The sequence below is a fragment of the Ailuropoda melanoleuca genome, chromosome 2, assembly GCF_002007445.2.
Source record: "Ailuropoda melanoleuca isolate Jingjing chromosome 2, ASM200744v2, whole genome shotgun sequence".
In the NCBI taxonomy this organism is placed as follows: domain Eukaryota; kingdom Metazoa; phylum Chordata; class Mammalia; order Carnivora; family Ursidae; genus Ailuropoda; species Ailuropoda melanoleuca.
Window position 1 is genome coordinate 28,942,149 of NC_048219.1, and position 27,744 is coordinate 28,969,892.

At 47.4% G+C, this 27,744-nt stretch overlaps 2 protein-coding genes and 1 pseudogene across 5 annotated transcripts in view; all 3 read right to left on the reverse strand.

The window, feature by feature from the left end:
- Positions 1 to 921: 921 nt before the first annotated feature.
- LDLRAD1 (low density lipoprotein receptor class A domain containing 1) lies at positions 922 to 9,287 on the reverse strand. The gene is made up of 6 exons (XM_019795829.1): positions 9,236 to 9,287; positions 8,647 to 8,698; positions 6,137 to 6,262; positions 4,132 to 4,269; positions 2,240 to 2,368; positions 922 to 1,073 (listed from the first exon to the last, which is right to left on the reverse strand). The coding sequence occupies exons 1-6, from the start codon at positions 9,254 to 9,256 to the stop codon at positions 925 to 927; spliced, it is 615 nt and encodes a 204-aa protein (XP_019651388.1). The 5' UTR covers positions 9,257 to 9,287; the 3' UTR covers positions 922 to 924.
- A 3,492-nt stretch (positions 9,288 to 12,779) lies between these two features.
- Positions 12,780 to 27,744, reverse strand: part of TMEM59 (transmembrane protein 59) — a 31,466-nt gene continuing 16,501 nt past the window's right edge. For all 4 annotated transcript variants that reach the window (XM_019795855.2, XM_019795856.2, XM_002915747.4 and 1 more), the window contains one exon: positions 12,780 to 17,396. In XM_019795855.2, the coding sequence (XP_019651414.1) occupies positions 17,241 to 17,396 (156 nt within the window). In that variant the 3' untranslated portion in view covers positions 12,780 to 17,240. The remainder of the gene's footprint in view (positions 17,397 to 27,744) is intronic.
- Positions 17,977 to 26,189, reverse strand: LOC105236045 (annotated as a pseudogene).

Consider the following 27,744-nt stretch of genomic DNA (forward strand, 5'->3'; position numbering starts at 1 on the left):
ACCAGAGACGGTGCTCGAGTTTCAGTCCCGGCACTGACTTTGCTGGATGACCTGGCCAAGTCATTTCTTCCTCTGGGCCTCGGTTTCCTCAACTGTTTAATGGGGACACCCATCTTTGCCTGTCTGGCTATTGTGAAGCCGGAAAGTATTCACAGAAATGGCTCATTCACTCGGGCTTCCAGGACCAAAATACAATCCTTCCCTCAGGAAATCTGGGCTGGTTGGCTGGGCAGCTGGGCACGGGGTGTGGGTGGGGGGGTGGCAGAGGGAAGAATGGGACAGACAGAAGGGCAGTGGGGGGCTCCTCAAGCTGCTCTTTCTCCTGAGCGTCATTCTCCAGCTCCGAGCCTCCCGGGTTGGCTTCCCACGGGCAGGATGGCGGGTACCCTGCCTCGTGTGCCATCTCCTGTGACCGGTCAGCCGGGCCTGCCAGGATCACCGAGGGGAGAAAAATGCGAAGGCTTCATGTGAGCCCAGCAATGTCTGTCTTAGGTACCCAAGGGGGCAGAAAGTGGCATCCACTTCACATATATGTGCCGTCCGTAAGAGCTGAACTCCTCGGCTTGGCTTTATCTTCTTTCTAAGGGGTGACAGGGTCAGGATCTGTGAGCCTGTCTGGGGGCAGAGGAACAGATTTCTTTTGTGTGGCCCAGAGACATGCCTAAAATCATGAAAGCGGATCGCTTCATTTGTGTCCAAGAGCGGTCTGACCTGGTAGTGAGCCCCTGCCCCTGGAGGCATTCAAGGAGAGGCTGAACAACTTGAAAGCAGGAGAGGCAATTCTTATTCAGAGACAATGGTGCGCCGATCCCACTAGATGATCTTGAAGCCTCCTTGCTGCCCTCATGTTCTTGCATTTGATGCTTCGATGAAGACTTATCGGAGCCTTTGGAACCGGCCTCCCACTCTGGCCTGGGGGGCTGCTCAGGGTCCAGGACAGGAGTACTCATCAGACCAGTCGGAGCAGTGCTGCGTGTGGTCGCGGCAGAGGCTCCTGGGGATGCAGCCGCAGTACCCGAAGACAGTCGAGGGGCAGGGCCACCATCCCGGGCCACAGGGCGGGCATGCCGTCACTGCGGGCACAGCAGAAGAGCGGCTGCTGCGTGCCGGAGCTCCCCTGGCTCCCCATAGCCCTACCCCGTCAGACACTGCTGGGTGGTATTCCTTATTCCCCTGTGGCAGAGAGAACCTAGTCTCCCCAGATCACAGGCTGTGTGGCCGCAAGCAAGTCTCTCACCCTGTCTGGGTCTCGGTTTCCTCATCGGCTCAAGATTGTTATTAAGGGAGATAAGCAAAGGACAGGCACACGGTCAGTGTTGGGATGTTAATGGGAGCATATGTTCTCTCCCAGCCCCGTCCTCCCTCCCTCACCCTGACTCAGCCACACCAGCCTCCCCGAGGATGCCTCACAGACTTCCCTCCTCTGCCCTGTACCCCGGGCCTCTAGTGTGCTTCCCTGCACGCTCAGCTTCTGCCTGCTGAAACCTGTCCACTCTCTAAGGCCTGCTTGAATACCGCCTCTTCTGAGAAGTCTCCCTTGGTTCTTACCTGCACCCCTCTCCCACAAAAATACCCCTCTCTAGGTTCCCAGCAAGTCCTTTTGGCCTCAGCACGATGTCAGTCCTGGGGGTAGGACACATGTTTGACTTCTGACTACCCCCCAGCAGAAGGTGGCCCAGGCCCAGCTGCTACCAGGGCTCGGCACATGTTTGCTGATTGAACAATGGGGAGGAAATTGAAAGGACAGTCTGGGGCAGTGAAAGAGCTCCAGACTTGGAGTCAGGAGACCTGGGTTTACATCCCTGCTCCTTTGCTATCACTTCTATGAAGTCCCTTCTCTGCTCTGGCCTCAGTTTACCTACATAGAAGTTTGGGGCCAGTGATTCCTGCCCTGCTTTCCTCACAGGGTGGTTGGGAGGTGCAGAGGAGAGGGTGGAAACTCAAGCTGAAATCCCAGTTCGGCCTTGTATGTACTGCTTGCATGACCCCCTGGGCCCATTTCCTCATCTGTGCCCTTGAAGGTAGGGGCCCCACCACAGAAGAGTAAGCCTCCAGAAGAAACTCGGAGTGGCAGTGAGCACTCCACCACTGGAGGCATTCAAACAGGGGTGGAGAACTTCTTCATGGTATGCAAGAAGGGGAGGCAGGACAAACCTCTGAGAGTCTCTGGTCAAGCTCTGCCCTTTGGCCACTGCCTAGCCCCCAGCCCAGCCTAGCCTATGCCCAGACCCCTCCCTACCTGGGCTCAATTCATCTGAGCAGTCCCCGCAGTTGTTGGCCCCATCACACTTTTGGTCTGAGTAGATCCAGGAAGACGGGTCTCCACAGCGGGCCACGAGGAAACTGGGGAGGTTCTGGGGCATATCCCCTACAGTGGGACAGATGAGGCAGGGGGACGTCCACACGTGGCCTCCAGACGTCTATCTGGAGTTGGATTGTCCTGACCACCCTCGCTGTTGCCAAACTCAGGCTCGTGAGGGTAAGGGCACAGGAGAAGGTTTCTTGGGGAGGAGATCAAGTCAAGGGGAGGAGTATTCTTTCCCTGTCTGCCCAACAAGATGGCCAGAGAGAGGCATCTCCCTCGTTCATTTCCAGCTTAGCTCTGGGACACTCCCGCCTCACACCATTGCTTGCACTATTCCTGCCTCTAGCAATGTCCTTTCTGACACCTCTCCAAACACTTCCAAGGCCAAACTCAAGTTCCTTCATCCCCAGGAAACCTCCTCCAACAGGAATGTAACCAGAACAAATGTGAGGACTTGCACTTGGGTGCCAGAACGTAGAGGATGTGGGTTTACGTACTTTGTGAGAGAGGGAGTCAGAGCACAGTTCTCGAGTGGGTTCTGTGTTAGGCAGCGGTGTGAAGGGGCTACCAAAAATGAACACAAACACAAACTCAGGCCACGTGAGGCCTTTGGGAGGGGAAAAGCCTTTCTTTGTCCTTTGGACTAGCCAGGGCCGGCCAGGAATGTTACAGATGCTTCTGGAGCCTGACCAAGGAGGGGGACAAGGGCAGCTGGTATGTGTCCTATGGTGTGCTGGTGGAGTGGAGAAAACCAGCCATGAGAGGGATGACTGTAGGAGCGTAGAGTGTGGCCCTGGGAAGAGGATAGTCACGGCGGGCAAGAAAACAATCTTCAAACCCATGCCGTGCCGCCATCCTAGGAGAGAGATTCAAATGTGGTTCAGATGAGGGAACAGAGTTGGAACCAATCAAGGATGCTACAGCAGGGAGCTCTAAACTCAGTCCATGGAAGACATTCCCATGGAAACCATGTGATGAAGGAGGGGAGCAGCTGCCTCAGGCTGTGGTGAGCTTCCCATCCCAGGACTATGCAAGGAGAGGCTAGGTGGCCTCTACTGGGTTTGTTAGGAGAGGATTTGGGGATGAGCTCTGACATGGACTAGACGACCTTTGACGTCTCTTCTAGTCTGGAGTGTCCATGATGCAGTGAGCCTTTCCCTATCCATTCCCTCACCCCACCCGCTCCAACTCACCAGACTCTCCCTCCTACACGGAAAGCGCCTAGGCCACGTAGCCATGGCTCTCCTCTCCTGGGCACTGTCAGGTCTCTAAGGTCTGGGACTCGCTCATTCACTCATTTATTCATTCGCTTGTTCCATCATCCATTCAGGAAATCTTCCCAGATACTCCTCTGCCAGGCACAGAGGCCCCCAGGTCAAGCAGACCAGGCCAGCCCTTGAGGGGTTCACAGTCAGATGGGGCTGGCAAATGTGCCAATGTGAGTCGGGCTGGGACACAGGGAAGCAGAGGGGCTATGGGAGCCCAGAGGAGGGACCTTAACCTACTGTGAGAGGGCAGGCTTCCTGGTGGAGTGAACCCTTGAACTCTGCCTTGAAAAATGAATACAGATTCTCTGGGAGTGGAGATGTGCAGAGTGAAGGCATTCCCGGTGTGGGCACGGACGTGTGCATGTGCCTGGGGGGGTGAGGACACGTGTTCCTCACTGAGGGGCCATGCAACACAGGCCTGGGGACAGGAAGGCACCCGGTCTATTTGGGGACACTAGAGCGTTAGCGTGGCTGCAGGGAGAACTGGAGTTGGGGGTGACCGTGACCAGGCCCCGGAGGGGTCCACGTGGGGCAGGGCAGGGCTGAGCAGGTACTCACGGCACATGGCCTCGTCCTCATCCTCGCCGTGGGCACAGGTGCGGACGCCGTCACAGACCCTGCTGGCGGGGATGCAGGCCCTCCGGTCGTGGCACAGGAAGCCCGTCCTGTTCGTCGCTGTCACACAAGTCTGTGCCCCTGAGTTGGCAGGGGGAGACCTCAGAGGGTCAAGAGTGGTGCCACAAGGGCATCCCGAGTTCCCACAACTCAGCCCCATGCTGAGCTGGCCCGAGGGCCTGGGGCTGCCAGGAGGATACTGGGCTGGGTGGCGACGGAGAGGAGGTGCAAGCCCCCACTCTACCGTTTGCCAGCTGTGTGACCTTGGGCCGGTAACTTGACTTCTCTGGGCCTCAGATTCCTTGTTTGTACAATGGGACCAGAGCACACACCCTATGGGACTGCTGAGGAGATTAGATACAAGCTCTCATGTGGATGACCCTAGAACACAGAAGGTGCGGAGTAACTCACGGCTCCCTCCTTTACTGAGAGCTTTCTGACGGTCTCTCAGAAGCGCCTGAGGACAGGGCTCTAGTCAACGAAGTGGTTTTGATGGTGGATCTCCTGGTGCCGGGTCAGGTTGTTGGAAGCCATCTATTGGGGCTGGCTGGGGACCATGGTGACACCGTCCCTGACATCTGGGGACAACTTCACGGGCTGCAGAGCACTTTGCCATTTGTATTCTATTGTTTCTCCAAATAGCTCTGTGAAGTGTCATCATTAGCCCCACTTTATAGATGAGAAAAGTAAGGCTCAGAGAGGTGCCAGGCCCAGTCACACGGCTGATAGCCGGGCCCGCTGCCCCTGCTCTTTCCCGAGACTGGGGCTGGCTCCCCAGTGTCCAGGCATGGTGGGCAGCTGAGAATCTTCCCTTCCATCCGGGAGCTGGCCCCCCAGCCATGCATGTGCATATATACACGTGCGTGCCGGCTGGAGACGGGCTCGGGTCTGCGCATGCGTGTTTGGGCACCCATGAACCGCCTCTCACCTCCCGGAGCAGTCTCGGCTCGTGCGGGGGGCTGAGTCTCAGAGAAATTCCCACTGTCACACGTACATACACACACTGACACGCATGCACACACACAGATGTGTGCACACACACTGACACACACAGCACACATGTGTACACATGGGCACACGAGTGCAAGTCCTCACATGTCTGCTTCTCCTCGGTGCCCATGTTCTTGCACGGTGGTGCAGGGTACTGTGGATTTTACCCCTTTCCCCCTTGTCCCCTTCTAGCCACCCCCCCTGCTACAGAGCCATCTCTCAGAAATGACACCCCACCCCCAGCTGAAGCCCTGCATGGCGCTCTGGATGGCGACCCGTCCCCAGTACACACTTTGAGGCCCTAGGCACCCGCCTTGCCCACTGCTCGGGCCCTCGGAGCCCACCGGCCTCTTGCTGTCTCCTTCTCCTCATGTTTCCTCCCACCCTCAGGACTCTGCACCTGGTGTCCCCTGTGCCCGGGAGGCTTTTCCTGCCACCCCCTCCACTAACAATTTCCCACCTTTTCTTCATGGCCCTGCTCCCTTTCACTTCTCAAGCTGCCCACCCGACTCCCAGCCCGGGTCAGAGCCCCTGTTCCAGACTCGCAGAGCCCCCATCAACACCACCTTAATGGGCTTCTTTGATTAATGTCCATGAATCTCCGAACTATATCTCCGTGAGGCAGGGCTGCAGGGCTGCACCAGACACGGCCCTGTCCTCGGTGCTGGAGGCAGACGCATAGTTGGACAGCACCACCCAGGAAGTGCGGGGGCCATAGGGGCCAAGGCTCATGGCCCAGCCCAGGGGTCAGGGAAGTGTTCCTGAGGAAGGTGACATAAGAGCTGGTCCTCTCAATAACTCATATCCCAAATGTGCAAATGGCAGCTCAGAGTCCTGTATGTGTCCATCATGGAGAAGCCTCATCATGGAGAAGCCAGCCACGTTAGGGCTTCTCATCACTCTGCGGTCCCCAGCCCCTCCTAGCCAGTCTGGCCCACCCTCTTTGGACCACACTGACCTGGTGTGCGTGGTGGGAGTCCAAGGATGGCGACCAGGGTGATCAGGGCTGCGAAAGTCACCAGCAGGAGCAGCAAGAAGGCCAAGAGGCAGGCGCCCTGGCGTGAGCAGCAGAGGGGGCCGCAGCCTACGTGTGGGGTGGGAAACCAGTGGCGGATCCCCCTTGCCTGCCTGGGCCACCCCCACCTGCGGGGCTAGGGGCAGGGAGGGCTCCTTGGTGGAGGGGGCTCCGGAGGCTGCCATGATGCTCCTGGTCCTGTCTGTGGGCCCACCTCCACCAAGCGCCCGTCCCCACCCTGGCCAGTGGCTGGTGAGCACCAGTCGGGATGAGCGTTCGGGTCTCTGCTCCACGGCCTGCACCCCGCTGTCCTCTTTGGAGGACTTCTCCTTGGGAGGATGGCTGAATCGGACACCTGTTTAGTGAGCCGCTGCCTGGGGAAAAGCTAACGCAGGCCCTTCGTAGCTATTACTTCTATTTTTCAAAAACCTTTATTTTATAGTTGAGGAAACTGAGGCTCAGAGAGGAAAAGGTCCAGGTCACCTCGTGCAGAGCTGGGACGCGAGTTGAAGCCAAAACCTGGGCCTTTTGAATGATGCCAATGGACTGTCCCTTCTGGAACCAGCCAGGATGCTGGTTGGACTCCGAGCTGGACCACAATGAGAAGTCACTTTACTTCTCTATGACTGTTTCCTCATATGGAAAAGGGGGGTCATAATATCGACCTTAGCGTTGTTGAGAGGTTAAACTAAGCTAGGTAACCGTGGTTGGCACATAGTGCTCTAAAGGTTTTAGCTATTATTCGTGTTTATTGAGGACCTACTATGTGCCTGGCTGTATCCTAAGCACCATGGAAATAACAATGAGAGGAGATGTCTGCTCCTTTAACTTACCTTCCTCCTTTAATTTTTGCCTGCTCGCAAAAATAATGAAAGAAAGCTTTATGAAGGACCTATGAGGCACCTGCTGTGCAGAGGACAGAAGGACAGTCACAGCGCTGGTCCTTACCCCCTGGACACTTGCTGTTGCCCTTAGAGGACAAGGCATGAATGGGGAAAGGGAGAGTGTGGGCGCCACTGCTGTCTTCGTTTATCTAAGAGGAAGGGGCGGGCGGGTCTCAGGCGTCTGTGGGTCTCCAGGGTCCGGCCCAGAGGCAGGGCCCCCAGTAGGTGTTTTGTGACTACTGCGACCCAGACATCCAGGAGACACGGGAAGACGCCCAGTTCAGGTGAGTTCAGGGCACTTCCCTCCGATCCGCTCCTGTGTGCAGAGTTGCCCTCTCTGCTTGGCTGCCCGGCAGACCCGCACCTGGACGCCAGCACTCCGGTCCGGTGCGAGTGTCAAGAAAGCGTGAGCGAGATGCCGCGGGTGCCGGAAGGAGGGGTGTCGAAGCGCGGGCGGGATTTCCACAGGCAGGGGAGGGAGAGTGCCGGGGAAGGGGAAGGCCTGGCGCCGGGCGCGTGGGAGACTGAGCTGGAAACCCGCCCGCCCACGGTGCCGGTCGGTGGCTCCCTGGTCCTCATGGGCAGACAGAGGGCCAGCTCAGGTAACCCGGGAGACGGCGTGGGCATTCCCGCAGCTGCTCCGATGTGGGCGGGGTGTCCCGGGAGGGACCTGAGACGGCACTGGCGGCACCGGGGGCCCTTCAGAGCTCAGAGGCCCTTGGGCGCCAGCCCTCCCTGGACAGATGGGGGAAGGGGGCCATTTGTGCCCGACCACGCCCAGCAGGAGCCGGACTGGGAAATCAACGAGGGCGCCCGAGGAGCAAGGAATGAAGGCACATGGCTTTGCCAGTGAGGAACCCCGACTTGAATTTGAACTCCATCCACCTCTCCCACCTCCCAGCTGTGCGGGATCCCAGTTTGGCCAAGCTCCCCAAACTCCCTTAGCCTCAGCTGCCTATCTGTTATTGTCCCCAAACAGGACCCCTTCTCAGAGCCGTGCAGGGGATTAAAAGAGGCCACACACCGCCGGGCACAGACTAGGGCGGAGTGGGGGTTGACCCTTTATAGCTATTATTATTCTTATCTACCTCGGGTTCTGTTCGTCATTGACAAATGTGGACCAAGACAGGGCATACAGTAGACCCTCGATAAATGTGCGTGAAGGCAGAGCGGGCTGTCCTAGGTGCATGGTAAGTCAGTGGCACACTGTAGGTGCTAACTAAGAATGTGTGACCCTGCCTACTTTATCCCTCAGAGGTCCCGAGAATGGCCCAGGGCACCTACTGAGTCAGGGATTTGGCTCCGGGGCTCTTTAGGTCACCGTGGGCACCGTATGCGGTGCAGGGTGTGTGGCTGGCAGCACAAATGGGCACTCAACAAACGCATGGAGAGAAAGAACAGGCCTCTTAAGCAATGACTGCCAGCCCGGCGGCCGGGAAGCTGGGAGCAGACGATGTCAGTGTGGGGGCAGTAGTCTGAGGGACAGTGGGGGCCTTAGGGAGCCCTGTTCATGCCGCTGTGGCAGCGGCCCAGGCTCCAGGAGCCCCACCTGGGAGCTCTGTCCTTTACCTTCCCCTCCGGGCAGGGCTTTGGCTCCAGCAGCATTGTCATTGCCGTCTCCCTGCCCAAGAGAACAGAGTGAGGGGTGCACTTAGGTGGGCTGAGGGCCAGCCTCTGGGAGCCAGATGGAAGGGGCTTTCAAAAGAGTCAAGGAGAGCCTTGCGTGGGATCATGGGCTCCACACATGCCAGTTTGCTGAGCGTCTCAACCCCATCACGCCCGCTTCGTGATTCCACACCCTCGCCTGGACCGTGCCCTCTCCCTGCAATGCCCTTCTCCTCACTGTCCGGTTGGCAAACATTCATCCTTCAAACGTGCTCAGGCTCGTCCTCGGAGGGGCTTTCCTTGATGCCCCCTCCCGTAATGCTGATTGTTCCCTCCCCTGGCCTCCTGTCCGCCTGGCTCCTCTGTCCCCCTTCCAGCACTCACCACCCGAACTGTGCGGCTGGTTCACCTGCTGGGACCCCTACAACCTTAGAGGGAACCTCCAGAGCAAGGGAGACCTGGGCCACCTCAGTGCCTCCCCTCTTTACATAAGCCCACTCTTCACCCCAGGGTTGGTTCCCCCAGGCCAGGAGCCATTTAAATCAGCTCTTACCTGGGGGAAGATTTTGTTCATGTCTCCGGCCTCCAACTGCCAGCTCCAGCCTCCTGGCACTGGGCCCTGTGCAGAGAACTCAGCACAGGTTCCTGCCCCGTCTCCAGGGGCAGCCTGGCGGAGGGAGGACGTGAGGCCTGGCCTGGCCACACCCTCCCTGCAGACAGTCCCTTCCCAGGCTCCAGCCCTCTGATGGAACACTCCAAGGTTGGAATCCTCATGCCCACATTACTGACAAAGACTCTGAGGTTCAGAGAGGAAGAAACTGCCCCTAGGTCACACCGTAGGGAGGGGGAAGCAGCGTTCAGACCTGCTTTTTCCTCCCCATCAGTGGTGAGACTGGGGGATCTCAGGCCCCTCAGCTGCATGAAGATCCAAGCAGAAATATCCAGAATTAATATCCTAGTGGCTAAAAAACAGGAATCATTTTCTTATTGTTCTATTCAATTTAATAGGTAATCTATGTGGAGGGAATATGCATTTTCCACTAGGATGATAAAGCAAATAAAATTTTAAATTATTTTCTTTTCAAAAGTGGCCAGGTACCTTTTCATCTTTCAGGAGGTGGTGCCCGTGATGGGGGAGGGGCGGGCGGGTTGCTCCCCTGAATAACCCTTGCTGCCCACCCCGCAGGCGACAGCCTCATCCCACTGCTGAGGAGACCAAGGCCCTGGGAGCCCAAGGGACTGGTTGGGGGACCACAGGAGGAGAGGTGTCCACCTCAGAACTGAGCGCGGGGCCTCCAGGGAGGGTCCCTCTGCAGCCTGCCTCTGAGGCCCAGGAGTTGTCTACCCTGTGACTGGCCTTCTGTGTTGCATTGGGATATGAACTACTGGATCCACTGAGGTGGGGGCGGGATGGGTCGATGCAGGAGCAGCTGCCCCCCCCCTCGCCCCGAGGCAGCAGCCCTGGGAAGAGCTAAACCCTCAGCCAAGAGAACGGGTTCTTCCCAGGGCCCTGCCGCTGGCGCAGGGTGGGCAAGAGCCTTGATTCCCTCGTCCATAAAATGAAAGTCTTAGACTAGATGAAGGGGGCGTCTTGGGGACTCCCATAATCGGACCATAAGAGCAGATTGGGAGTAGGTTTAATTGGGAGTGACCCCTGGAAATGCCCGCTGGGGTGTGAGGGATGTGAGATCGGAAAGGGGAGGACCCCGTAACAGGCATGTGATCAAGCACATTCCCGTGATGCCCACATGGAACCTTCTCCTGCCAAGGAGTTCGAGGAGCCAGGGGAGAAGACAGCCTCCGAATTACCCCATCTGAAGGCGAGGGCACGGGGGTAGCTGCTTGGCAGCTCTTTCTAGTCATCGGCTGAGAACCGCCAGCGGGTATTACCTGCGGGCTCCGCTGGTCTGCCGTAGGCGAGGAGCTGCCAGTGTCGGCAGAGGCAAGACGGGCTCATGTGCCCTGAAGTGGAACGGGTTGAGGAGTGTGGGCAGGACATCCCCAGCATCTGCCAAAGATACTACCTAGATTTCAGCTTGTACGCCAACGGCAATCGATGGAACACGGGGTTCAGGATTCTGAGATCAGGACTCAGGGTTTTGTGATTGACTAGAGATGTCTACCATGGGTTCCCTTGGGCAACCCTGCTGAGCTCCCTTGGCCTTGGCTGGGGTGTGCTCGAGCCACACCCAGGTACACTTCTAGCAAGAGCGGGAACTTTGGTGCTGATAGTCCTAAGGGCCCCCCACCGCTAGCTGTGTGACCTCTGAGCTAACCTCTCTGAACTTCAGCTTTCTTTTCTGCTGTCTAAACTTCTTTTCCATTCATTCCTGGAGAAAGGCGGTGCCCCAATGAAAGGTCCTCTCTGTCCTCCCTCACTTAATACCCAACCCCATACCAGGTCTCCTCTGCCTATTGGCTCTAACCTCTCCCATCTTCCCTTCTTTCCTCCCCTGAGGAAAAAAAAAAAGTCCCCAAAACTTATTACAGAAAAGTAGGAAGAATCAGGTAACAATCATGTATCTACCCTCCAGAGTTAACAAATGTTAAGATTTAGTCACTTTTGCTTTAGACTTTTTTCCTAAGTTTAGCAAAATCTCCCCAGTTGTATTCCCTTCCTTCTCTCCCTAGACTCAACCAGTTTCCCGAAAATGCCGTGCGCGCTTCCAGGAGCTGCTGCTCTCTCTAGACACAGACACACACAGAGTCACATGGTAGGGGAGCCTGGATTGTGGCAGGATTTGCCACGCCGCTCTTCCAGTCTCCATACCAATCTGCACTCACATTAGCAGTGTGTGAGAGCTTCTGTCTTCCATGTCTCCAGCCTGAAAATGGTCAGACTGACACCTGCGTCTGTCTGGTAGGTGCAAAGTGGCGTCTTCGGGTGCGGGTGGTCTCATTTGTACGTCTCTAGTAATTACTATTGCTACTACCAATCACTGACGATGATTGAACACTTACTTTTACCATACGCTTAACGTTTGTTAACTCCTTTAGTCCTCCCAGCCACAGGATACGGGGACTATAATCTTCATTTTACAGACGAGAAAACTGAGGCACAGAGACATTAAGTTACTTGCCCAAGGTTCCCAGTTGAAGAGAGGCAGAGCCAGGATATAGATCTGGCTGGCTGAAAAGTTCACACTCCACCTGTACCTACACCTTCTAGTATGTTCCTCACGCCAGCAGCATCTGCGTCATCTGAGAGCGGGGCAGACCTGGGGTCTCGAACCTGCATCTTGACAAGATCCTCAGGAGATTCAAATGGAGAGCCTTGCTCGACCCCATGCTATTGTGCTGCCCTTTTGTATATATTGGTCTAAATCCATCTTTTGTGCCCAGAACCAGGTAAAAATCTCACTCACGAAGCCTTGACTCTCCCTCCTTCCCCGGATTTGCCTTTCCCTATATGCCTTACCGTCTGGGGCTCTGTCTTGGCCCGGCTGTGGCTAGGGGAGACCCTCTGGACATGAGATCTGCCAACCTCAGCTTGTCAGACGGACCTGGGTCTTCATCCCAACTCTGCCAAATCAGTATTAATTTAAGGTGGCAAGTCACAGCCTCTTGACATCCATGTCCTCATCTGGAGAGCGAAGACAAGAACACTCGCCTCAGAGCCCTATGGTTAGAATGAAGTAAGTGCACGTATGTGAAAACGTTCTACTCCCTTTGGGGGCGCAATGTTGTTTCCGGAGGCCTTGGTTTGTTTACAATTACAGAGAGCTGCTAGGATGCTTTTTAGTCCAGGGCCCAATGCTGGGTTAGAGAATGCTAACGGGCACCACCATTAGATGGACCCAGGGACCTCCTTCCAGACCTGCCTGGGGGTGAGGCCTGTCCCTGCCTCAGCACTTATCATTCCTCCCCTAGGCCTCCCAGAACGTGGGGAGCCCTGACTGGTGCCTCTACTCTCTCAGACTGTCTACTCAACTCTAAAATGGAGATGGTGGGTCCCAGCCCGCTTTCCTAAAGGAATGTTCTAAGTGCCCATTTAAGGGGATGGTAAGACTGCTCTAAAGGGCTTGGCGGAGGGCACGGACAAACACCATCACGACAGATCTAAGCGGACGCTTTTACAAGATAGCATTACAATACTGTTTAATGCAGATGATCCAGATTTTATTGAAGTTCACATACTTATGCGCTATGAATCAACAGATGCAGGGCTCCAGCAATGACTGCATGACAGTATATCTTGAGGTAACATCATCCAGCTTTTGTTGCCTAATTAATCAGTTGCTGATTTCTTTCCACCCAAGCCTTCAATTATTGCTGTTCCAATGTTGCAGAACAATTCAAGTATAAAAAGCACACAGGAAACAGTAACCAAAAAAAAAAAAAAAAAAAAAAAAAAAAAGGCCCAAATAATTTAGAATCGAACAAGCAAACAAAAATACTTTGCTCCTAAAATGACAAAGTAAAACTGTTTGTGAACTAACTGGAATTGAAATAAAAACTTAAAAAAAATGACAAAAGTTAGACAACCTCTAGATGAGGGGTTTAGTGCACTTGGATGGGAAAAAATATATCTTTATATTCACTAACTTCTAACTGAAATACAGCATTTCCTTCAACTACGCATGTAGGCTACAATCGACAGTCTATGAGCAGAACCCGCGACTTTGTCACCAATAGAAACCACAGAGATTCAGATATCACATTACAACTGTTGCAGGTATTTCGAAATAACAGCTTGAAATTACTTTGGAATTACAGAGGTTCTAGAACTACCACTAGACCTTAATTTATGTGTTAATAAAGAAGTACATATACACACAACCACTAAATTTAAAAAATATCTTAATAACTCTATTTTAACATAGTCAGTCTCCTTTGCAGTCCTTCATATCTAGTGTTATGCATCTGAACACATGATTCTGAGGAGTCCACGGGCTTCACCAGATTGCCAAAAAGGTCCATGGTGTGAAAAAGGTTATGAACACCTGCTCTCAACAAGTCATCCACATCACAGGAAGAGAACACTTAATCGTGAAGTACATGGCGATGACTTCAACAATCACAAATTTGAGAAAAGGTATATAAACTGCTTCCCAATCTAATTATTGCAAGGAGTTGGAAAATCCACAGACTGTACAAGCTAGCTTCTCACAGAAGTCTGCATTTTCCACCAGTTCACTCTTTTATCTCTATTCCTGTACGTACTTCCACCCCTGGACTCTAGTTTAGAACAAGTAGTCAAGGAAAGAAAGATTAAAAAGGTAGCTCAGATGTTCATGATATTCGAGCGTAAACACGACAATCTTAGCAACCAGACAGCTGGTGGGCGGGGCTCAGGAGCACACCGGCTTCGTAGAGGCTGGGTTGGCAAACCTGGAATTTGAGCATGGTGATAAGCTGACCTAGCACTGTGGTTTAAAAATTTAGCCCCACATAAATCTGGTAAGAAACTTGGTCTCCACAGAACAGACTTCCCAGTCTGCTTGGCAACACTTAGATCGTGACCAGGACCCAGAGACAAGTCCTAGGATTTACCATCCAAACAGTAATGTGGAGGGATAGAGACACTTATAGATAAGGGCTCAGAAATATATGTGAAGTAAAATGAAATAGTATTGGGCATTAAAAAAAAAAAAAAGAAGTCTGGGAAGGGAATGGAATTTCCCATCTCAGTGTGGCTGGAGAAGTATATAATTTAATAGATCCTAGAGGTTACAGAACTGAGATCTTCGGCTTCTGAACCTGCCCTTCTGTTCTATCCTCCACATTGTTGTCAAGTGAATGGTTCTAAGACACTGTAACTCTCTTGCTTAAAACCTTCCTGGGCTTCCACTGTGCTCAGATCAAGTGCAGGTTTTATAAGGGCCTCTGTTATCCTGCGTGCCCAGCCACATCCATCGCTATGCTTTTGTGCGCTCTATCGCAACCTGCTTACAATTTGCTGCGCCCACCGTCGAGCATCTGGTCTTCGAGCACGCTGCTCCCACTGCCTGCAGTACTTCTTTGTTTGACTCCCCCGCTCCTCCAGGTTTAAGCTTGGACACCACTTCCTCCTATAGGTCCTCCCATAGCACTCTATGCTTATCTGGTCATAGGCCCTATCACATTAATAGTCTGTCTCCTTCCCCAGATTTTGAGCCACCAGTCTTGTTTGTTGCTGAAGTTCTATCACCCAGCACAGGGCCTGACACTCAGGCTATCAAGCGGTTGTTGGATAGTTAGACTGTGACTCTGGAACACAATACGTGCGCAAACTCCCCGCCATAGTGTGGTGGTATGGGGACTCAGGTGAGACTTGTTTTATAGTCTGCTCCAAAGTGAGGGGGAGGCTAGTTGGTTAATTTTATCAGAAAAGGTTTAGAAACCTCTAGATCAATAATTCCCAATGTGTCCTAAGGTACTTAAGAGCCCATAAAAATCGTAACAGCTATTTTATATATTTCAAAAATCATAATGGAAATGGCACATATATCTAAGATAAAGCCACACCAGTAACAAAGGAGAAGTTGTTTGCATTTGGTGGACTATCAGAGTAACAATAGGTTTCACATGACCAGCAGTTCAGGTTGGCCGATAATGCCTCATAGAAATAAGGACCTTAGGTGTCTGGGAGGTTTGACCCAGAGACTCAAGGGTCTTGACAATTTGCCTAGGACCAAGGTAAGGTTCACAAGAAGATGCTGTATGGTAGGAAAGCAGGTGCCACCTGTCTCATGGAAAACAAGTGAAGAGGGATCCACCCAAGAAGAGCTAAACTTTGAAAGGACTGGTTTTGTTGCTTGTGTTGGAATTTCAAGTCAACATTTTTACACTATTGCATTTTTAGGGAGGGGATGAGTTTTTTGTTTAAAGTAAAACTCTTTTTGAAAATGTCAGCCTGGTTTAATCATGCTAAACTAAAAAAGGCAGAACACAAAAATTGGAGTGCCTACTAAATGACAGGAATGACTGGGTACTCCCACATGTATGGAATTGTCTCCTGAACAAGATGGGAAAGTTTGTCTAAACTTGAATCAGGACTTCCAAGAGGAATGAGTGTGTCTCAGGGGTACGTCATTTGAGAAGCAAAGAGAAACAAAACCAAGGGAAGGGGGGAGAATCTAGGACAATTATCCAGTCGCTCCTTGTCTAGGCTTTACTTTGCACTGTGTTAGAAGGCAGGCCTTTCCTCGCGGCGAGCTCTCAGGCTCCCATGCACGTGCAGCACTTCGCACATCTCCCCCTCGTTGGGTGCATTACTGTTAAGCCTGTGCTCAGTTAAGGGACATAAATATGTATCATGGGCGGGGGGGATAAGACATTTTTTTTTTAGGTGACTCCAATCTTTGCCTTGTGTTTTTCAACTGTTCTCTCACAAGAAGTAAGAAAGAGACAATGATGGCTTGAAGACTGCCCAGTAATTCCTTCCCTCTTCCCCTTCTGATGTGTGCACATACTTTCAAACCCTCTATCTTCCAAATCTAGACAAACTCTTTAAAAAACCCAAACCTATCATTTTGTGACCAAAGTACTACTTGCTTATTAGTTAACGGTGTTTCCTCCAGACTCTAAGAAAGCTGACGGCCCGGCTGTCGGGTAAGGGTGTGACTCCCTGCGGTCAAGCCGCTCTACTGCCCGCGCCAGCAATGGCCCCGTGAGTCAGGAAAGTACTGCTCTACAAAGTTCTGTAACATTTCCTGCTGTAAGGACACTGAACCGTGCTGAGATTGCAGTGTACTGTCACCTAATGTCACTCTTACTTTTAAATCTGCATTACTGTAGGTTAAAGGAATGATAAGTTTTTGCCAAGTGAAATGTATACTTAATTCTGCATCACAAGAGTCTAATTCTTATTGTCAACATGAAAATTTTTCTCTGAAAATAACTTCCACATGATATGCTTTCTAACAGAGGAAAACAACGGAAAGGCTCACCTAACAAAACCTCTACAGCCTGTACAAAATAACAGAAAACACGCTTCTTAGAGGGTCATCTTTGCTTCAGTTTTTTCTCTGATCACCCTATTATGCAGCAAAAGGCAGGACATTTCATCATTCTTTTCTGTTGGGTAGGGGTGAAAGGAACGATCTGGAAAATCAGGAGTTATATTAACTCAAATTTCAGCACATAATTATTCAAATAAAATTTTAATGATTTCAGTCAATACAACTGAAAGTGTAGTGTCATTAAAGGGCATTTCCTGCTAAATTTCAAAATACAGATTGTGGGCAATTTCTGAGCAAAAGCATCAAATCCTATTGAGCATTCAGTTTATTAACTAAGATGACTGACAGACAGTATTATGGCAGGAGGTGGGGAAGAGCAATGATCAGCTCACAGAATTTGGCTAAGAAAGAAAACAAACAAAAACAATGTAAATAATAAAATAGCTACAGGTATTAGTAAAATAAAAATGCAATTCCAAATATCCATCTCTTAAATTACTAGAAAAGAAATTACAGATAAAGTTACAGCAAATACAGTCTTCACAGATTTGGGTAACTTTATTTGCATTTTATAGTGATTTTTAAGCCCTATCCAATGAAACCATCTTTAGAAGCTCTATGAGGAATGAAAATTTAGATGTCTATTACCCTTACTTTAAAAAAGAAAAAAAAAGCTTAAATTTCTGAATGAGCAAGATTCACTTTTGTAGGTAGAGGCCCTGCTTCTTCGTGGTCTTCAGCTTTAGATCGAACAACCACAAGAGAAGAAGATGGATATCTGTTTAGCTTTTGTTCATTCACAAACTCCAAGTCACCATAGATACTCAGCTTCTGCAAAAGAAAATCAATGCACATTAACAACTGGAATAGTTAAGAACCCTCTCTGAGTATGTCTTCAAATAACAATGTAATCTACAGGTATTTGGTAAAACAAAAACAAAAACTCTATAGACATTTCAAGAATGAAGAATGCTTTCACTCAGTGTTACTGATAGATAATTCAGCTCCCAATGGCTGGCCAAAGAAATCTTTTCCACATGTCCCAACTTAAAATACTTAGAAATATAACAACTAAATATCAAGAAAAATTGCTGAGGTTGAAATGGAGTTAGTATGGCCAAACCAAGAGCACTGATTCTGGATGTTTGATGCGTTAGGTGGTCAATTCCTTTAAGATCTAGCTCTCTCATCAGAATCAGGGGATGTACTGTATGGTGATTAACATAATATAATAAAATAAAATTAATAAAAAAAAAAAAGATCTAGCTCTCTCAACAAGTGATCAAATGATTTGGGGTAAGTTTTGACGTAACACGTTGAAAAAAGATATTTTAAAAGGCTAAGAGTAGAACAAAGAATATACATGAAACACTTTAACACAGATACAAATCTCTTCATAAATGGTATAAAAGCTCCTCAAATTATTTTTATCATATGCAAGAAGATACTACAACAAAAGAATGAAAGCATAAAACGGAACCAATATAAATAGCATAAAACTCCCTGGAGTGTAATAAATAGGATTGTCTAACATCTTTTGAAAGTAGGTCTATTTGGATTAGGTCTATCTCCTAAAGGCCGAAAAGCAAAGTGAAAAAAAAAGATCTAGCTCTCTCAACAAGTGATCAAATGATTTGGGGTAAGTTTTGACATAACACGTTGAAAAAAGATATTTTAAAAGGCTAAGAGTAGAACAAAGAATATACATGAAACACTTTAACACAGATACAAATCTCTTCATAAATGTATAAAAGCTCCTCAAATTATTTTTATCATATGCAAGAAGATACTACAACAAAAGAATGAAAGCATAAAACGGAACCAATATAAATAGCATAAAACTCCCTGGAGTGTAATAAATAGGATTGTCTAACATCTTTTGAAAGTAGGTCTATTTGGATTAGGTCTATCTCCTAAAGGCCGAAAAGCAAAGTGAAAAGTTTTTACTAGGGAATGGGTAGATTTCGTTAACTCATACAGCAACAAATCTGAATCTATCAGTTAAAAACTGCAGTGCTGACATTATTGACAGGAAACTGACTAGATTATAGAACAAAAACCACCTAGAAGTACTTGATACTGGAAACGCATTTTTAAAAAGATGCTGAATAAAGAGCACCTTCAAGAGATGAAGCCTCTACCAACACGGCTACAAGCTACAAGCGGCTCAACCTTGAACACATTATGCTAAGTGAGAGAGGTCATGAGACCACATTTCGGGTGTTTTGGGCTCGGGCTGGTGGTCCTTGGGAGGCAGCGCGAGTGACTCCAGTGAGTACGAGGTTTCTTTTTGGTGTAATGAAAATGTTCTGAAAGTGATTGTCATGACTTGAACATGTTTCAGATGTGGTCTGATGCCTCTAGTTTCAAGGTAACAACTATCCTGCAACAAAAGGGCAGCCTAGTACCTTACACTTTTCCAGTAAGAGAATATCTTCCAGGGGCACCTGGGTGGCTCAGTCGGTTAAATGCCTGCCTTCAGCTCAGGTCATGATCCCAGGGTCCTGGGATCGAGCCCTGCATCAGTCTCCATGCTCGGCGGGGAGTCTGCTTCTCCTTCTCCCTCCTACCCCATCCCCCTGTTCATGCTCATTCTCTCTCTCTCGAATAAATAAAATCTTAAAAAAAAAAAAAAAGAGAGAATATCTTCCAGACAAATTCAGTGGTTGATGGATTGGACATAAATCTGATATAATGTGGCTTCCTTAAAACTCAGAATTAGCGTGTGATAATTTGCTCTGGGACCCTGGGAAAGAAAAACTTTCACAACTTGCCCTAACAGCATTTAAAGACCCTGAAACAGCAACCAGGAACTGTTGCAATGATTTCAAACAGACATGGAAGAAGCTATCTAGAACAGGAAGAAAGTGTAAAATGTGTGCGGAGAAATGAATGGGAACATTTGGATAATCTGTAGTATGTATACTGACTTTGTGTCTATTCTGTTTTCTCAAATTATCAATTAAATACAAGGGTAGAGAGATCTTCAATGGTGTTAACTTGATAACTTTACCACCCAAGCATCTTTTACGAAAAAAATTACTTAAGAAAGTACTCCAGCAAAAGTAATTCAAGGAAGCAAAACACATAGAGAAATTCAAGAAAGCAAAACACATAGAAGAAACAGCAGCACTTGAGATGACTTAGAAAATGGGAAGAAAGCTAGAACAAAACAAAAAGAGATTCCATTAAGCAGAAATAGTTGGAAGATTCTCTTGGGAAAATTTTAAGTAATTCAGGTTTCTATTTGCTTTAATGTGACTCTATTCATCACCGTATTTGGTTCTATTTTGAATACTTATATGATTATAATACTGTAAATGCTGGCTACTGGATTTTAATTTTTCAAGTCCACCAGTAGCAAAGCATTGAATTATATAAACATAAGAATTAATGTTTGCATTTTATTGTCAAGGGTCATAATAATTAATGAAAATTGAGATCGAGAGTATGGGAAGAAAGAGGGAAGGAAAGGAAGTAATGAGAAATCAACCGAAATTTATAAAGTAATCACTGAAGTCTAAAAAATTTACATTACAAAAACCAGAATGTGAAGAGATGAAGGTAATGTGGGAGACGGTATGAGTGAACCAAGTTCCTCATTCTTCAGTAGGAAGACCTTAGATAATGTCTAAAGTTGATAAAACAAAAAACAGAAGATAAAATTAAAATAGAACACAGAAGAGAAAAATAAAATTCAATCAAAGATAAATTAAAATATGGTAATTAGAAAAATTACTTAAACTATTACCTGGTTTATCTGAGAAATGAAGAAAAAGAAGACAATTTAGGCACACGTATTACTTCTAAAAAATTAGTAAATATGTATTTGGGTTAGTTAACATGATCTTGGATAAGCTGCAGAATTTGGATTTAAAAACTGGCACTTACGTTGTTTTCTGATTTTCTGACTCTTTTAGCAGACTTAACACTTCTGAACAGCAAGGTTCTTGTTCTTTTTTTTTTTAAGACAAAGAAAATAATGCTTATTACAATTTAAGACATAGTCACCCTACTTCCTGAGTCTTGGAAGCCTTCACCATTTCCCTTTGTTCCATCTTGATCATAATAATCTCAACTGTATCTCTAGTCCCTGAACAGAGCCTGGCACATAGTAAGTTATTCATAAATGTATGTGATTTACTGGCGTGAATGGTGTTAGTTTGGTTATTCCAAAACAGTTCTTTTTTTTTCTTTGTATAAAACCGCATCTTTTTTATTTCAGAAACTTTGATTTCTGAACAAAATAAACAAAAACCCTCACAATACACATCCAAACCCAATGTCAGGTGTGGGAAGAGACAGTGCTCAAGGCTCTTATATCCTGCCTTAGACAGAAAGACAGGAGGGAGAAAAGCCACTTGGAATCAGCAGAGGGAACCAGGTGGGCCAGGGCCACTCAAGGCCACTGGGGAAGCCATGGTGACACTATACAGAGAGCACAAGGTCTGCAGGTAGAAACTCCTAATCTTCTTGTTCCATGAGAAAGGTATCTTCATGACCCTCAAGCTCAAGGGGGAGGCTCTCATCGGGAAGAGCAGCGCTGGGTTTCTGTGCTGTCACTTCATCTGTATCAGTGCCCAGCCTAACCTGACATGACGTAGATACAGCTGGAGTAGGTCTGGGGATCCTCAAGTGAGAAGCCAGAAAAGAGAACTGTGGTTTCAAATACTAGCACCATCAGGTCCTTGACAACCTTGTCATTCTTGTGGGCCTCTGCCTTCTGCTGCAGTGTCTTCCCAATGGGGTGGTCAGAGTTGAGTGGCAGGTGCTTTTTGGCCATCCTACAGCCATTACAGAGTTATCCCAAAGTGCCTGGGTTTTCATGATCTGCTCCATATTAGCTGTCCAAGTGTAGGTGCTAGTCACAGTGCAGCGGTGAAGACCTAAGCCTGTTGGAAATTGTCACCTTTTTTTTTTTTTTTAAGATTTATTTATTTAATAGAGCAAGAGAATCCTCAAGTATACTCCCCACTGAGCACAGAGCCTTATGCAGGGCTTGATCCCAGGACCCTGAGATCATGACCTGAGCCAAAATCAAGAGCTGGATGCTTAACTGACTGAGCCACCCAGGTGCCCCAGAAATTGTCACCTTCTTAGCGAAGATTTCTTTCATGAATTTGCAGAGGTTCTCAAACTTGGCCTTGCTCTTCTCCATTTTCTTCTTTATCCTCAGGCAGCTCCACACCCTCCTTGGTAACAGAGACCAGACTTCACATCAAACTCCTCGAGGGGCTGCATGTGCTATAGGTCAACAGGCTTGGCCACTTAACTACCTCGAAGTCCTGCTTCGGCATCTGCTCCACAAGAGCAGAGTTGACAGCCTGCTCTCTGCTCTCACCAGTGATGTGACAGATGGACTTCTGGGTCTCCTTCATGTGAGAGGCATATTTGCAGGAGAAGTCATCTCCCCTCTAGACTGGGAGGTATGATCGTGCAGCAGCTCAGAACGGAGTTGCCAGTAAGTCAAGTCCTCATGGATTCTAAGCTTTTAAATTTTTAGAGATAGGCTCATACAATTTCTTAGATAGTTCTTGTCTTCTGCCAGCTCAGAGAGCTCAAGGCACATGTTCACAGTATTTTTGCAAATGACCTTGGAGATTTTGCTCTGTTGCAGTTTCTTGGGCATGTTCAGGGGCAGGTACTCAGAGTCAACCACAACCATGGATGAAGTTGAGATACTCTCATATCGGCTCATCACAGCTGTCCATGATGAGCAGACAGCAGACTGAGTTTGATATCGTTCTTTTTATTCTTGTTCTCAGAAATCAAAAGGAGCCCCCCAGGGAATGAATTGCAATGCTCTAAATTTCAACTTACCTTCTAGAGATAAGTGCTTGACTACCAAGTGGTCTTCCCAGTCATTGGTAAGACTCTTGTAGAACTCTCTATATTCCTCCTGGGTGATGTCCTCAGAGCTTCTGGTCCAAATGGGCCTAGTCTTGTTCAGTTCTTCCTGATAAATGCATTTCTCCTTCAACTTCTTTGTTCTCTTTTTGCTGTTCTTCCTGCTATCAACCTCCTCATCTGAGCCCACATCTTCAGTCTTGGGCTTCTCATCAGCTTTATCTTCTTCTTTCTCACCTTTTTCTTCCTCTGCCTTATTACCAATGATTTCTTTCTCTTGTTCCTTCTCCAAATAAAGGGTGGTGGGATAACCTATGAACTGTGAGTGCTTCTTCACCACTTCTTTGCCCGGCCTCTCCCAAGTACTTTGTCTGGTCCTCTTCAAGGTGGAAGACCACCTCAGCAGCCCAGCCAATGGGCTCACCATGGTCTACATCTAGACTGAAGGAGGCCCCTGCAGAAGACTCCCAGGCATACTGCTCATCATCACTGTGCTTTGTGATCACAGTCACTTTCTCTGCCACCAGGGAAGCAGAATAACAGCCAACACCGAATTCTCCAATCATGGAGACTTCTGCACCAGCCTAAGGAGGCTCCATAAATGCCTTAGTACCCGACGTGGTACTGGCTCCCAAATTATTTATGAGGTCAGCTTTGGTTATATAAAGGCCTTGTCCACCAGAGTCAGGGTGTGTTCCTAGGGGTCGGGAATGTCAATTTTCAGTTTTTTAACACTGTCCAACTTGAAAGGGTCCATCAGGCTCTAATAGAGAATCTTGTCCAGGGCATCAGAAGAATTACTGATCAATTCCTGAAGGAAAATTTCCTTGTTGGAACAGAAGGTATTGATAACAAGAAACATGAACTGGGCAATTTCTGTCGGGAAGGGAAGTCTCCACCTTCTCCTCTCCATGGTGCACTTCCTCAGGCATGGTAGAGGAGAAAAGCTGCAAGCACAGCAGACCGGGGTGGGCAGGGACTGTGTCTGGCGCACACTCTGCAACAAGGCTGCATGCGAATGGCTCAAGAGCGCTAAAACCCTTTTTACCTGACCACATGAAATCAAGGGATCACGGTCTTGACAAAGAAGAAAAAAGGAAGCACAGAGACGATGAGATAACACTGAGGAAGCATCTATATCACCACCCGTTGCAATAGCAAATTTCTGCCCGATCTCTAGGAAGAAATATCCAATACTGCTACATCCTGTTCTCACATGGCAAGTTTGACCTGCCTGACTAGGACCACTGTGAATGACAACTCTTTATCTTAAATAGATAGCTCAACAAGAGAAAGTGTCATCCCATAAAGTTTTTAAAATGACATCAGAAATGTGAAAAAGGAAAAAAAAGTAGAGAAATGAGAATAAAACTTTATAAGTCAAGTCACTCAAAAATGGCACTGCTTTAAGATCAACCAAAGAAATGAAATTCTTTGCCAACTTTTTCTGGTCATTATAATCAAATGATATATGATGAGTACCTACTATGTGCAAAGCAGGCTAAAGATAAATTATTACAGAGCTTTCCTAAATAAGAAAAACAAAGCTGCTCATAAGTTTCTAAGATCACACTCCCAATTTTTAGTACCACCATTTAAAATTTTGTAGTGACTGAAAAGGAAGCTTGTTCTATTTCACGTTTGAGCTCCCAGATACTAGGTCAGTACTGAAGAGACACACATTTTCTCAGCAGGCTTATGATTTTCTACAAAAACACAGGATCATATATATAAATAATATAACAAAATACAAATAACATTGTTCACACATGAATTATACTTGTAGAACTTAAAATGGAGTCTCATGTTACCACGGAAAGGAGTCAAAAATAATGTTTCAATAATAAAATCAATGAAAACGTTTTATGAAAGTGAAAAATTGGTGGCTTTTGGCCAAGAAAACTGCATAACTTTTGTAATGTTATGTTTTCAGCTATTTTACAGTAAATAGACGAAAAATACAAGGGACAGAGTATTTACACTGCAATATATTTTGAAACAAGAAACAAAATATTAGTATGTATTAAAAATTATTTATGCTGAAAAGAAATCCACTAAAATGGAAACACTACAGGGGTGCCTGGGTGGCTCAGGTAGTTAAGCATCCAACTCTTGGTTTTGGCTCAGGTCGTGATCTGTCCGTTGAGGGATCGAGCCCCATGTCGGGCTCTGCACTCAGTGTGGAGTCTACCTCAGATTCTCCCTTTCTCCTTCCTATGCATTCTCTCTCTCTCTCAAATAAATAAATTAAATCTTTTAAAAAATAAAATAAGATGGAAACACTACAATAGTTTTGGATGATAAGTGATTTTTTTCCTGCTTCTTTATATTACTTTACAAATCTATAGTAAGTATATAGAATTTTTATAATGAAAAAGCAGTAGTTGAAACAACATTATTACCTAGCCAAAGGGGGTTTCACATAGAAAATGAAGCCTAAAAGCAGTGAATCTAAGGGGCTGTTTTCCATACATTTTTCCAGAAAATATATCTCCTTAGAAAAGTACAGGACTTTTGAGGGTATAGCCATAATTTTGATTGGTAAGGATATGTAGCAGAGTTCTAGAGAGGGGCAAGGAAGAAACACCCATATGTCAGATGTCTAGGGGGATTATAATAGCTGCCAACAGGACTCCATGTGTAGTGCTGATGCCTTAAGCTATATGAACACAGGGGTCAAGGGGCATTTGTGGAAACAGGGAGGGGTTTCCCTAGAGAACTTGGAAAACAGAAGAGAGTTTCTCACAGAATTAAAGCTATGCAATCAAAACAAAATTTAGAGCAGAGACAACAGCTGAAAGGAAGAGAAGATCAAGAGTCATCTGAAAGGGAGGGAAAGATCCCCAGGTCTGTAAGATGTAACCAAAGCCAAAATGAGAAGAGGTCATTTCCATTAAGTCAATTAAGGAGATAACAGAGGAAAAACTATGAAATGCCCAACTGAAAACTGTTTGGATAAGAGAGAATTGAGGATCCTGGCTCAAAAACACGAACCGTGTGGTCCAGGTGGTATCTGTCTTCCTAGTGTCAAAGAAGGCACACAGGAGATCAGCTCCTGAATGAAACACATAATCAACTCTCCTAGTTATGATTTCAGGCTAATTAAAGAAACTCAGGGTACTGGCTTTGGAGTCAGATTACCTGGGTTCAAATTCTGGTTCTGCTACTACTAGTAAATGATACTGGGGCAATTATACACTCTCTTTTGCAGTCTTCATATCTGGAAAATGGGGATAATAATAGCTGCCATCTCACAAGTTACTGAAAGGACTGAATGTGCTAATTCAGATAAAACATTTAAAACAGTTCCTGGGAGAAAGTGCTCAACATCAGTCAGTAGGCCTGGGAACCAGGATCCAGGTTGTGGTGGATTGATAAAAGTAAATTCCTCCCGAGGCCAGCCATCCAGTCCTTCCTGACAATAACTGGACCAATCTCTATGGATTCTTTCTTTGACAAGGGGCACCTGGGGAGTAAGGAAAAGAACTGTGCTGATGATACAAAAAGGAAGGAATGAAGTACCATAGGATGGGTGGGGGTCAATAAGGATTTATTAATATGAGGATGTAGAGAGCATGGGGCAGCTCAAAAGGAAGTAACAGGCAAAGGCATTCCTATGTAAGATAAGTAACTTCAGCTTTATCAGGAACAACAAAATGATTAAAATATGGATATCAAGGGGCGCCTGGGTGGCAGTGTTGTTAGGCGTCTGCCTACGGCTCAGGGCGTGATCCCAGCGTTATGGGATCGAGCCCCACATCAGGCTCCTCCGCTATGAGCCTGCTTCTTCCTTTCCCACTCCCCCTGCTTGTGTTCCCTCTCTCACTGTCTCTATCTCTGTCAAATAAATAAATAAAAAATCTTAAAAAAAATATGTGTATCAAAACAAAATGAGCACACACGTAGGAAATGCAGCAAGAGGATGTTATCTGGATATTCATATCATAAACAGATGAGTTGTATAGAAATTTACCTATTCCCTAATACTTCCACAATTCAAAGTTCTTCCCAATCCTGTCTAACTTTATCCATTTGATTTCCTAATCTAAGTATTTAAGTTCTTCTCATCAAGTCAATTCCTTTCAGTCCCTCCCTAATAGCTTTCTTCCTTTCTTTTTTTTTTTTTTGAGAGCAAGCAAGCACACGAGCACAAGCATGGAGCAGGTGGGGAAGAGCAGAAGGAGAGAGAGAATCTTAAGCAGGCTCCACACCAGCATGGAGTCAGAAGTGGGGCTCAATCTCATGGCCCCAAGATCATGACCTGAGCTGAAATCAAGAGTTGGACACTTAACTGACTGAGCCACCCAGGTGCCCCACCTGACAGCTTATGCTTGTCTGTAACCGGGAAAATTATCCACTCTCCTCTCTCTCTGCTAATCCATGCCTTACCACCCATTTTTCAAAATTCAGGTCAAGACCCCCATTATGCAAAAGCCCTCCCTGACAATCTCAGCACATAGATTCTGCTTTCCTTAACACTTCATACATTTATTATTTGTGCCACCTTATCAGCCAAAGGAAAGATAGTATATAGGAAAAAGACAGGAGTTGCAAGCCAAAAGACGTGAGCTGAATTCCAGTCTCAATCTTTTCACAGCTGTGCAATTCCAGGAAAGTTACCTAGACGTTGTCAGCCTATTTACTCATCTATAAAGTGAATAACAAAACCTGCTCTAGAGCATGGCTGGACATGGACGATATATGAAAATATTTTGTAAATTTTAAAGAACTCTATAAATGTTAGTGACCAGCATTATCCTGTTCCAGTTTCTAGCTGCTTATATAACTTAATAAAAAACATGAAATATAACATTATCATAATCATTACTCATGTAAACCTTACTTTAAAAAGCTATCTTTATAGCCTATTAAGACTATTGTTCAAGCACCATGCTAGGCACATGCTAACTATTTATTATTAGATTCTATTTTCATTTCTTTCTTCTTTTTTTTTTTTTAAAGATTTTTTATTTATTTATTCGACAGAGATAGAGACAGACAGCCAGCGAGAGAGGGAACACAAGCAGGGGGAGTGGGAGAGGAAGAAGCAGGCTCATAGCGGAGGAGCCTGATGCAGGGCTCGATCCCGTAACGCCGGGGTCACGCCCTGAGCCGAAGGCAGAGGCTTAACCACTGTGCCACCCAGGCGCCCCCCATTTCTTTCTTCTTTTAAATATTTTTCTATTACACTTTGGAGGCTCAAGAAAACTAAAGTTTATTTCAGTTGGATTTGATGTCCATACACATTTTTATCCTCTACTTAGTTACATAAATAACTTTCTTTTCTTGAAAGCTAAGCTGAGGGGGCGCCTGGGTGGCACAGTGGTTAAGC

Coding starts and splice junctions, on each gene's coding strand:
- LDLRAD1 (XM_019795829.1), bottom strand. CDS start 9,256: ATGAACAAAATCTTCCCCCAG. Junction 8,699..9,235: donor TGAACAAAATCTTCCCCCAG/GTAAGAGCTGAT, acceptor TCTCTTGGGCAG/GGAGACGGCAATGACAATGC. Junction 6,263..8,646: donor AGCCCTGCCCGGAGGGGAAG/GTAAAGGACAGA, acceptor CCCCACACGTAG/GCTGCGGCCCCCTCTGCTGC.